Here is a 12,133-nt window from a genome sequence, read left to right on the forward strand (position 1 = left end):
TTTATAATAAATGTCACTGGTGCAGGTCCACAGCCTCCAAAAACAACTGCTGCCCACCCCTGAGCCACACTGATTATTACAATTTCTATCAACTTGGCCTGCCAAGTCTCACCACTAGAGGACACTCTGGTTTCAACAAAAAGGACGACGTGCCACTGCAAACTGTAGGACACAGCAAGAGATCTCTGCTCCACCTACACCACGACTCAAATCCGGCACAGACGAGACTGTGTGTGACACGACTGTCAAATCTGTCACGTAACCATCGACCACATGACAACATGGCGAGCAGTTTTAGATCTGGATGATTTCACCCTCTTCAGGTCTTTGGATTGTTCTGAAAACACATGTGCTAGTTTGGACCTCCAGAAGATGAAAACTGTGCCACAAAATGAGTCTCGAGAAAGAAGCTGAAGTGTTACAACCGACATGAACAATAAAGGAGAGATTCAAGTCTGTGTTAAAACAATACGCACATACCCACATGTACACTGAGATTGTTACTGGATACTGTGATCGTTCCTTCTCTTCATAATGGACCTGAACGGATCCCCTTATTGTGCTATTATCAAATGTAAGAGATTGGGGACAAAATCCACAGTCCTGCATTTAAAAAATCAAAGTTGAGTCATCCCACAGAGCAACTCCCCTTTCAAATCATCTTAGGAAGGGATCTCTTCACTGCCAGCCTCAGATTAGAGATCAATAACTCCTTCAGTGTACAGGTGATATTTGAGTATTGTATTAAAGGATAGGTTTACAATTTTTTAAAGTCTGTTAAAACAGGTTTTGTTTGCTGTAATCATCAATGAACATTCTCATTTTGTGAAATAAATGGATTCCAAAGTCCACAATTCACTCTTTGTTAATAAACTTTCACTGCAACGGGAAGGAACTGTCCCTGAAAATGTAAAATGGAATTTTTTTACTGAAATTAATCCAACTTTGGAAGATATCCACTCATATTTAAGGTCACACGATGTAGAAAGAGAGATCACCATGCCCTTTTTTGTTTAAAAGCAGGCCTAGTTGCTACAGTAGATAAATATCTCTTCACAGCTCTCAGTCAGCGCTAGAGAAGGTCTGGCTGCACCAATTATCATTATGGTATAGAGGTAAAAACACTCTGGCTTGTTTGTATTTCTTTAAACCAATCACAATCATCTTGGTCGGGGTTAAACCCTGGCTGCAACAAGTGTTCCCGTGAAAAATAGTGTTGGGGGAAACTTGTTTTGCATGTGGAGATGCAAACGTTGGGGCTGTGGTTGTTTCTTTTGGCGACAGGATTTAAAAAAACAAGGGAGGAGAACGTGACCTGAGATAGGGCCCAGTGGCAGGCTTATACTAACAGTCCTACAACCGCTGTCTCACACTAATATAAATACTGTGAAAGCATCAAAATGCTCAATCTACAGACAAATCCTTAAAGCACGTATTCAGAAACTGTGCCTTCAAACGAGCCGCCAGGACTTCTGTAAGGTTGTGATGTCACAACTAAACAGTCACCGCCAGACTGGGCTTTTCAGGAGGGGCGTCAAAGTGACAGAGGGTGAATAGAGGGGCTGCAGCACTGGATAGAATGAGAAAAGTAATGTGTTTTTTAAACATCGGAGCATGTAAACATTTTCTAGTCGACACCCAAAATAAAAGTATGAACCTGGAAATGAGTAAAATATGGGACTTTTAACTTCAGATAACCTTTTGAGTACATTTTCAGGGAATGAGATTTGTGAATTTTAAGTCCAATCACTTACATTAGAAGTGGAATTATTGCAGGAAACAAAACCTCTACAGGTACCCGACTACTGTTTAAAGACAGGCTTGAAAAAATTGTGAACCTGTCCTTTAAATTCTGGAAAACATTGCTATTAAAAACCAGAGCTGACTGTCAGGTGGGAATGTGAAAAGTGGTCTTTGTGTTCATGTCTGTTTTACATTTCAGCTGAGCATTTCAAGAGTGAGTCATCTACAGAAGAGATCTACATGTCAAACAACTCCCATTAAACTAAATATAATCAGATAAAGCTGCGTGAAAATACAGAGATTTGCATTATCATTTATAAGAGATTCGACAGAAATGTATGGAATCGCTTTTTCCCAAATGTTGAAAGAGTGAAAAATATTCCTGCATATATGAAGATCATTATATCAAAATTAGTTCACAGGTCAGTTTGATACAATATCATTTTTTAAATAAATTCTGTTTTCATTTGCTGCGTTTCTATTGAGGGTGAAACAACACATTTGTATTTTAAAATATACAGTTATTCACTTTTACTCACAACACAGGGACTGAGATATTTGGGAACCAAAGTGCAGCCGTACGACAAAAATATGGATTTCAGCACAGCCACACACAGACACACACAAACACACACACACGCTCACAATCACACACACACACACACACACACACACACACACACACACACACACACACTGGGCACCCACAGGGGCCACAGCGGGGCGACTCTGCAGTGGGAGATGTGAGAATTTGAGTCAGCAGACAGCATTTTGTTTTGGAGGAACCTTTAACAGACAAACTCTTGTCTCATGCGGATGATCTGTAGTAGAGCGGCCTGGACGTCTTCGTCCATGTGCCCCTATAAAACAAAACACATGACGGGCTTCAGTTAGTCCATTTGTACCACATCCATCTCAGCCCAAATTATTGAAGATTTGAGTCCACATTTTGTTGAACTGGTTTTTTCGTGTTTTGTTTAATGAATTTGCTCCCACAGGATTTCCAACCATTACACTTTTCCTCAAACACTCAGCAGGCTTTCAGACATTATTAAACAACACATGTCAGTGAAGTGTAAATGCATGAATTCCCTTTTGCTTTTGGATGGCGACAAAGTGCTGAAAGTTGTTTTTAAAATTTGGCTTAACTTGTATTTGCCAAAAGCACGGCCATGATTTGATAAAACAGGCGTGATTTCATGAAAATCTTTTCCTCCTGTCTACATATTATTTAATGCTTGCAATAGTGTGATCATTTATTGTTTTAATTTGCAGTGCCAGTGTGTCAAACAACCATTCAGAGATCTATTTCACCTCTCAGCAACAGTGACTTTAAGCTAAGTAAAACCTTTCTGCAGCTGTTGTGACAGACCCACCGTGCGTTGGAGCAGTTTTGGTCCCGTTTGCGTCTCTCTCTTCTGAACATTACTTTCTGCTGCCATAATGATTTGATGATGACTTTAAGACCATCGGTTAAGTGTTAAGATGCACTGCGTCAATCCCTGGCCCTTCACAGCTTGTTTAAGAGCTAAATGCTCAATAATAAAAACACAACTTGGCTTTCCAAAATATAGATTTCCAACTCAAGACAGATTTTTATCAAATAATTGGACCAGGCTTTTCAGGCAATCACGTCAGTTTTAATGAAATGATTCATCTCTTTTCCAAAACAAGTTATATTTAAGAGCGTTTTTGTCAATTTAATTAATTTTTCATGAACTCTGCTCTAAAATCCCTGAATCACTGAATCTCTTTGAGTTCAGCCTCCTTATTGTTTTCGTTCTTAAAATACTCCTGTAAGATCTTCAAAAGTCTGTCTGAACAACAGAACCTAATTATCTTAATTAAGACCAATTAAAGGGAATGAGGCAAACGTTCTTTATCGACAATGTTCAGAGTTTAAGAAAGAAAATCAACAGAGATAAACTTACCTGTGCTGCACTGAGTAGATGAGTTCGATAAATTGAAACCACCTCTCTGTGTTGCCTCTCAGCATCCTTATCGAGCAGAAGAGAGAGAAAAAGACACGAAGACAAAACAGTGGTTACTTTGATGTTTTAACAGCTGGCCAGTATCATAAATACTGATTCTAGTTCCATAATATTATACATCTACATCATTATACCTAAATGTTAGGATGAGAACAGCACCCAGTTTTTCTTCTAAAGTTGGATTTGGAGGGTTTTTGTGTAATTTCAAGTCATGATGATTGCTGGCAAGAGCTGACTAAAGCAGTGGAGATACTGAATTATTATTTTCAACCCATTCACCAAGTAAAAGAGCATTACACGACGTGATAAAGAATACAATAATATCATTCTCCCCGAATAAGACTTCATAAATATGGTCTACTCTTGTGTGACAAAACACAAAAAGTGTTTATAGTGTCAAAAGAACTCTAAATTAAGTTCTAACTCAGAATATGTTCAAAGTGAGGCTTTGCTAATAACTGAGTCACTCAAGTTTGACACTTATCAACACAGCAGGTCACTGAGGGAAAGTTCTTAGTTAATGGCCTCTTAGTTGAGGAATATGTTAATGTGGAATAGGGCATTAATAAGCGCTTTATAATGAAATAGAGAGCTAATATGCTACTAAAAAGCAAACAGAAAATGGTTAATATGTGTTTCTTGATATAAAATGTTGTCCTTTATTCTGTGAGCTACGTGATGAGCCAGAAAAATAAAATACCGTACACACAACAAGTTCCAGCATTCTTCTAACTAACTAGAGGAGATTCAGGTCCGTGAGGCCAAAGTGTTGCTGCATGAACTCTGTTAAGAAAACTCTGTAAATATCAGTGTGAAATGTATAAAAATGAAGAAACTAATTGGCTCCGCCAGTTTTTCAGAAAGACTTAATAAATGTGTGCGTTAATGTGCAGTAAATCTTATTAAATACGGAGCAGTATATGCATACATTAACTTAATCTTCTGTAATATATGTTTCAGTAAGTGATGCACGTCCACTCACAGCCAGCTGTTGCTGTAGGCTCTTGATCTGGGCTTGGAGTGTGTCGATGTGCTGCGCCTGTCTCTTATTGGGCGCGTTGCTCGTGTACGCCAGCTGGGACAGACCGTTCAGTGCCTGCTTCAATCGCTCAACGTCCGTCAACAACTCTGTGATCTGACACACGAACACAAATATTAAGGTGTAAATTATTCATACATTTTTAATTACTTTATCAATCACACTGCACAACTGAAAGAAGATTTTATCCCCAGAAATAGAAACAAACCTGATTTTCTTTCCAAATCTACTTGCAGAAATTATTTTAAATGGTGGATCATTACATTTTTAGTGAATACAGAAGTGTCATTTAGCTATAGTTAAACGCATCATAACTTTCATTTTAACTGAAAAAACTGTCATAATCATGATGATGTGACATTTGTTGGGGTCTGGACCAAACAAACATGTTTTCTTACATCTGGAGAACAAGATCTGTAGGCCAGGACACCTCTGCAGTACTACAGCACTTCATTGTAACGCTGTTAGTCAAACATTGCAGCTTGTGATATTTGGATATAGTAACTTTGTGATTGACCATAAACCATAACAAAGCACCACTAAAAATATTTTTACTACCTTCTTGTCTTTGGCTTCAGTCTGCGGAGCTGATGTCTGAATCCTCCTCTGCAGGTCACCGATGGTGCTGAGCGACTCGTCATATCTCTCCTTCAGCTCCCTGATTTCTCTCTCGATGGCTCGTCCCTTCTCCTGGACGGCCTCCATCTCCGTCCTCGCTCTGCTCTCGCCCTCCTTCGCCTGCGTCGTCTCCTGATGGGCCTTCTCACACTCCTCTGCTGAGCTCAACAGCTTGTTGCTCAGGTTGGCAGCCTCCTCCTCCAGCTGCTGCTTCTCCTTCTTTAGCTGGTTCATTTGGTCTTCCTTGGAGCGATTTTCCTCGAGGGCCTGCGTGGCTTGAAGGAGCTCGGACTGCAGCGTGGACACGTCTTCAGCCCTCTGGGCATTGTTCTCCTCCTCATCGCGGAGAGCCAATTGAAGCTTGGCTACTTCAGCCTCCAGGGCCTCCTGAGACTTGGCCTGTTGTTGCAGCTGAGACGCCTGATCCATGCGGTATTCCTGCAGTTCTTTCTGTAAGGCACAAACCCTCTGGGCCTCCTCCTGTTGAGCCTCTTTTGCTTTCTTGCAGTCGGTCTGAGCTTGCTGCATGGCATCGTGGAGGGCTTTGAGCTCCGTGTCGTAAGTTGAAATCCGAGTCAGCTCTGATTTCAGACGCTCCTGGATATTCTGGATCTGAGTGTTGCAGAGGGCGTTCTGCTCTTGAAGATCAGCGTTCTGAGACGTCACCTCTTTGTGCTGCTGCTCTAAGTCAGCAAACTTCTGAGTCAGTTCCTCGAATTTGCCATTGAACTGTTCCTCCACATCCTTGTGCTTTTCACTGCTAACTAGAGCAGAGTCTAGTCTCTGTTGAATAGATTCTATCTCAACTTTAAGCTTCTCTTTCTCCTGCTTGTTGCTCTGTCCGGCAGACCTTTCTTTGTTATACTTCTCTTCCATTTCCACCAGTTTGGCTGTCAGCTCCTTCACCTGGGAGCTGTATGAGTGTTCTTTCTCCTCAGCCATGGTCACTGGGATAAACTTGGACTGAATAGCCTCCTGAATGGTATCAAGTTCTTTCTTCTGAGCCTCCAGTTCTTGGGTGAGCTTTGCAGTTTCCTCCTGAGCCGACACATACATCGCCATCACTTCGTTTGCTTTCTTCTCTGCCTCGACCACAGCAGCACTCAACTTTTCTGTGGCAGCTTTGTGATCTTTCATGTCTATAAAGTCTTCTTTCATCTCCAACAGGACTTTTTCCAACTTTTCTTTCAACTTATCATTTCCTTCTTTCACCTTCTTCAACTCTTCCCCACTTTCTTTTTCCTTGGTCTCCAACTTCAACATCTCAGCTTTGACACTCTCTAAGGTGGAACTTAGCTCCATCTTCACTTGCTCATGCTGCTGTCTGGGAACATACTCTCCATCCACACTCTGTGTCAGAGTCTGGATCTGTGTGTTGAGCTGCACACACTCTTTACCTTTGTCTTCAAATCTAGTCTGCAAAAGTTCAATTTTCTTCATTAGATCAGTGTTCTGAGACCTCAGACTGTCCATTTCACTCTGTTTGGAACTCTGGATGTTGCTGATGTTCTCCTGCAGCGTGGCCCTCTCACTTTGAAGTTGATGAACTTGTGCTTCTGCTTTTCCGTAACGCTCGCTGGCTTCCACCAGTTTGTCCTCCAGCTCCTCCAAAGCCGTCACCATGTTCCTCCGAGCCTCCTCATGGTCCTTCATGGGTACAAAGTCCATCTCAATCCTGCTGTTGAACTCATCCAGCTGCTCTCGTAGAATATCTCTCTCTTCCTCACTCTCCTCAACCTCACGGATTAGCGCCTGGCTTTTGGCGGTCAAATCCACCAGTTTTCTTTTCAATGAAGCGTTCTGCTCCTCTAGAGCGGCCTGTATCCTCTGTTGCTCCTCAGAAGCTGCTGATCCTCCCTGGGATGACGGACTGTCCAGCTTTCGGTGGAGCTCGGCCACCTCCTCCAGCACACGATCATAGTCTTCCCTCAGCTCAGCCAACTGACGCTCCTTCTCGTCGACTGCATTGGTCAGCAGGTTTTTCATGTTGTCAAACTTCTCAGCAGGTACCGTGTTGCCATGTTTAGTCTGGGCCTCCTTCAGCTGGGTTTCCATTTCTAAAAGAGTTTCTGCGAGTTCGTCTCTCTCTGCAGTCAGAGCGTCCAGGTCTTGGTTCAACCTCTCTGCCTCGGTTGCTAGCTGGCTCTCGCTGCTCTTGTACTCCTCCAACGCCTTCTCGCTCTGTTTGAGGCGGTTACGAACTCGACCCACTTCAGCTGAAGCACCTTCATACTTGGCCTTGATATCCTGAAGCTGAGCACGCAGTTCTTCTGTCGCCTGGCCTCCTAAGTGTTCCTTCACGGCAACTACATGGGCTTGCAGCTGTTTGACCTTACACTCAGAATCCAGCATCCGCTTCTGGACATCCCCCAAAGCATCCTCCAGTTCTTGAATCTGCTGGTCGGCCTGTTTCTGGATGGTGTCTCTGCTCTGAACCAGCTCCTGGCACTCTCGGTTTTTACGGCTCAGGGCGGTGTTAAGCCGTGCCGCCTCTTCCTCCGCCGACTGTTGTCTTCTCTTGACCGCCTCGTGTTCGAGTCGGAGGGCATCCAGTTCAGCGGAGAGGTCCCAGCCTACAGAGGGCGGACTCTTCTCTAAAGGTCTGGATAGTGAATGTGACATGGAGGGATTCTGGAGCACCTGCAGAGGAAGAGGGAAAACATATTGATACAAATACACAACAAATGTGACAAAATTTTCATTATTAGTCATTTTTACTCTTTTATGAAGGCAAGACAGAAAACCAAAACTGTGTTCGCAGTTTAATACAAGTCCTGCTGTAAACTAATGATTGTTGACAGAGATTGTTTAGGCTATGTTCAGACAGCAGGCAAATCAGATTTGTTGTGTCCGCACTGTTATTTGGAAGAGATCAGATTGGATTTTGTATGTCCAGACAACCCCAACCGATTTGCATGGGTTGCTGTGGTAACACTGCATTAGTCACTTTGGACACTGGTGACACGGCTTGCAGACACAAAAGTATGAGAAATATAGACCCATCATCTTCCTCTCCAAGCCAATTTTTCCTGGTAGTCTGAACATAGCCTTCGATAAATGACTAACACTGTATTCTAGACATTTGCAAGTCACATGAAACTGTTACAACTTACGTGGTCAGAATCCAGGCTGTGAGCTTGTTTGACCAAAATGTTTTCTTTACCTGCAAGACAAGCATAACATTCTTTATTCTGCTGGTGAAGTTTCATGTAAAAAATGTCTTTAAGATTCAAGGCATGAATAGAAGCTAACCTTTGATAACAGACTGCCCAGAGTAGTCGCCCTGTGAATACAAAGAGACACACACACTCATTACATGGCTGCACTGACATTTAAGACCTAAACAGAATTTATTTTAATACTATAAAAACATTTAGCAGAACCAATTTACTTCAAAAACTTACTGTAATGGTCACATTTATTATGAATTTTCTTAAAGCAGATACACACATTAGGTAAACCGAATGCAGTCTAACAACAATCCTGCAATAAATGCTGGGTGCTTCTCTTACTTAGCCTACTCTCATTGATATAAATGGGTTGACAAAATAATACACAACACATGTTAGTATAATGCTATACAGTTGGAAAAGCACAATAAACTACATCCTCTAAAATGACCATACAGTTGTATCAACACCTCTGAAAAACAGCTTCAACAAAAACTGGACACTATAACCTTCACAGCAGTAGGATTTATTGCAGGACTGCTGCATTAGACTGCAACAGTTTTAACTCAGTTTACCTCCTAAGTTAGTAAGTAAACTAACAGAACTTTACTTAAAAACTTTCAGACTCCAAATAGGCGACCTGAATTCTCAGGGCAACAAAAATAGACATCAAAGCTTGAGAATCACTTTATACGAAATATGTTTATTGTTGCAAGTCAGCATACAGATCAAAACATCTTTGATTAAAGATGATAAAAGCTTCAAAGTAGAATCAGGTATTGCATAATGTCACTGACCATAGTGCTCCGGAGCTGGACCTTGACAGTCTCCAGGCCTCGAGCCCCTTCGTCTCTCTCTTTGGTACTGAGTATCGACTTCAGCTGCTCCTTCTGATTCAATAGAAAGAAAAGCAAAGGCGTGAGTAACAAGACAATTTTCGAAGAAGAGGCGACTGACTGAATGATAGAAAATACAATGTAGATCTTTGTTTATTTATATCACATTATAAAAGGGAATACATGCACTTTGATTGAACTGATTCCATCTATTCAAAACTGTGTTAAGACTTTATACAAATCAATATGTGCACCTCTTTGAGAAATGCTCAGAACATGCAGCCACACCGGGGACTTCAACACCGACTGACTGTTGTGGTCTTCTACCAGATACCTACTAAATTATTCAGCGCTCTAAATTGTGTGTTTGTGTCACTACTGCAGGTGCTTCAAGTTCAATAAAAGTTGTAACAGCATCAAAGGAGCTTACTGAAGAAGTTTGGAGCAAAATAAGCTCCCAAGGCAGAAGAGTAGACGATCCCCAGAGAATTCTTACAAAGCAAGGTTTTCACATCCAAAGTACGCCGAGGCAGTCCCTAAGAGAACACAGCTGCTCTGTAGGACAGTTTGTGCTTAGCTGTGCCCATAATATTAAACCATATGGACGATTATTGATCCCCTCAAGTTCATGAAAGTATTACAACTTGACATCTGCAGCTTTAATGGGAGAGAAGCTCTCTGAAGACTTTGTTGGTCTTTCTTTCACAACTAAAAGTCTAAGACTAAAGCTCTGGAACCAACTTTTTGTTTCATGAAGTCACAAAATGAATTGCCACAACACTTAACCTGTATTCCTGAATGACCTGGTAGGATGTTATCAAGTGCTATTAAGTACCATCCAAGTGGCGTTTCAGACTGTGCTGCCTTCCTTTTTCCTCCCCTTCACTTCCTCAAGCACATTTCTGTGTTGACACAGCACCAGCAACATCCTCCAGGGTCTTTCCTCGGCTCTTATGCTGCGTTCCAGACAACGTGGATGTTGAACATATCTGACCTTGTACTAGAAAAAGTACAATGGAACGCCACTCAAAGTGCTTGTAAACTCGAGGCACATCCATCTACACAGGCTTCACGAGGGAGCAGTTGTCCGGCACCACACAACAATGGCAGCACCCATGGGAGGTGGGAAGGGTGTATTTATCCACTACATTATTTATATTAAGTGAGTGAATGGATTATTTAGATACCTTCTGAGGTAAAAAAAAAATGCTGTAAAATAAAATACATAATGGCGTCTTTTACCTCGTGTTGTTTTCGCTGCTCTAATTCGTTTATATATGCAAGAAGGCTGCACTGCTGAGAGACATCATTTTGTTACGGTCAGCAAAGTTTTTTGTTAACTTTAAGCGTCGTGCACCTGGAACGCCTGGAGGTCAGAAGTTCGGAATTTCAACTAGGAATTTCCGACCTCCAACGTTGATTGGAATGCAGCATTGTTTTTAGGTTTCAGAGGTCAGACAGTAATTTAAGTAATGACTGCTACTTCTTTATAATAATGGCACATTTATTATTATCCTTACAAAGAAAGAAAGAAAGAAAACAATTGAGAAAATTATGAATGCGGCCAAAAATGTCAGAGCAACAATTTTAGTTTCATACCTCTTTCTGAGTGTCTTCCACAGTTATCTTTTCCTGCAGATGGAAGAGGATAATATGTAGTCAGTTGACCTGCTACTTATTCCTCTAAAATTCATTTAATTGAATGTCCTTCTGTGAAAACATATTGTTCTTTCAGCCAATACTGAGAAATCTATTATTCTCACTGAATGAAGCATTTAAGTCACTCATCTTTAACATAACCAAAAGCCTGCTCTACCTTATCTTAAAGAAAAAAGAAATATTAAAGATGTCCTAAAACACATTTTGTCTTACCAGACCTATGATACAAGGCCAGGAGAACATGACTCAGCTCAGTTTTTTACATAATATTTGCAAAATCCTCTAGTAGGACCCTCAGATCTACCCAACCACAGAAAACTATGAGCACTGAAAAAAGAAGCTAGTGCTGAAGGACGAGTATGCTTTGAGGTCTTTATTGTACTGCACTTTTTCTCTAGCTCAGTTGTTTGCTGTCTTGTTGTATTGTTTACCTGTGTGAGTTGTTGCTGCAGCATGTTGACCTTATCTAACAGGGCTCTCTGCTCCTGGTGGTACTTCATGAGACTTTCCTGCAGGGTCTCGTTCTGTCTCTCCAAGTCCTAAAACACACATGAAAACATAAAACTTAAATCTACCTGTGAGTAAGATGGTCAAACTCTATCCTCGATTAACCTATCAGGCGGAGGCTATAGCATTCTCTACCTTACTTGCTAGATGTCCGATACTTTGTTTGATTTCTCTTCATTTTTATTTTAGGTATACACTAAGGACCCTATATCCTGCTGAACTGGTATTCCACTGACGATCTGTAATGCCTAGCAACTATCTGTTTTTATTACTTCTGCCAAGGAGGTCATGTTCTCACTCGAGTCTACTTTGTTTGTTTGTCAGCAGGATTACACAAATACTACTGCACTGATTTCCACAAAACGTGGATGGTGGATGGCCCAGAAATGATCCCATTAACTCTTGGTGCAGATCCAGATAAAGGGAGAGATCCAGGACTTTTTTAACATTGTGAGATAGGACGTTTCTCAGGAAATGATGCAGGCGTCTTGATGAAAAAAATCTGAGGCATTAAGGTGATTGGCATCTATGAATGAGTACAATTTGATGCAGATCAGAATAAAAATATAA

General features: G+C 41.4%; 1 protein-coding gene across 1 annotated transcript in view; it reads right to left on the reverse strand.

Moving 5' to 3' along the window:
- Positions 1 to 2,439: 2,439 nt before the first annotated feature.
- uacab (uveal autoantigen with coiled-coil domains and ankyrin repeats b) overlaps positions 2,440 to 12,133 on the reverse strand; it is a 53,526-nt gene continuing 43,832 nt past the window's right edge. Inside the window, exons 11-19 of the mRNA XM_073464208.1 lie at positions 11,488 to 11,595; positions 10,997 to 11,029; positions 9,359 to 9,451; positions 8,644 to 8,674; positions 8,505 to 8,554; positions 5,332 to 8,031; positions 4,717 to 4,869; positions 3,675 to 3,740; positions 2,440 to 2,603 (exon numbers count right to left, since the gene is read on the reverse strand). Of these exons, the coding sequence (XP_073320309.1) occupies positions 2,532 to 2,603; positions 3,675 to 3,740; positions 4,717 to 4,869; positions 5,332 to 8,031; positions 8,505 to 8,554; positions 8,644 to 8,674; positions 9,359 to 9,451; positions 10,997 to 11,029; positions 11,488 to 11,595 (3,306 nt within the window). The 3' untranslated portion in view covers positions 2,440 to 2,531. The remainder of the gene's footprint in view (positions 2,604 to 3,674; positions 3,741 to 4,716; positions 4,870 to 5,331; positions 8,032 to 8,504; positions 8,555 to 8,643; positions 8,675 to 9,358; positions 9,452 to 10,996; positions 11,030 to 11,487; positions 11,596 to 12,133) is intronic.

Source organism: Pagrus major, chromosome 4 (genome assembly GCF_040436345.1).
Source record: "Pagrus major chromosome 4, Pma_NU_1.0".
In the NCBI taxonomy this organism is placed as follows: Eukaryota; Metazoa; Chordata; class Actinopteri; order Spariformes; family Sparidae; genus Pagrus; species Pagrus major.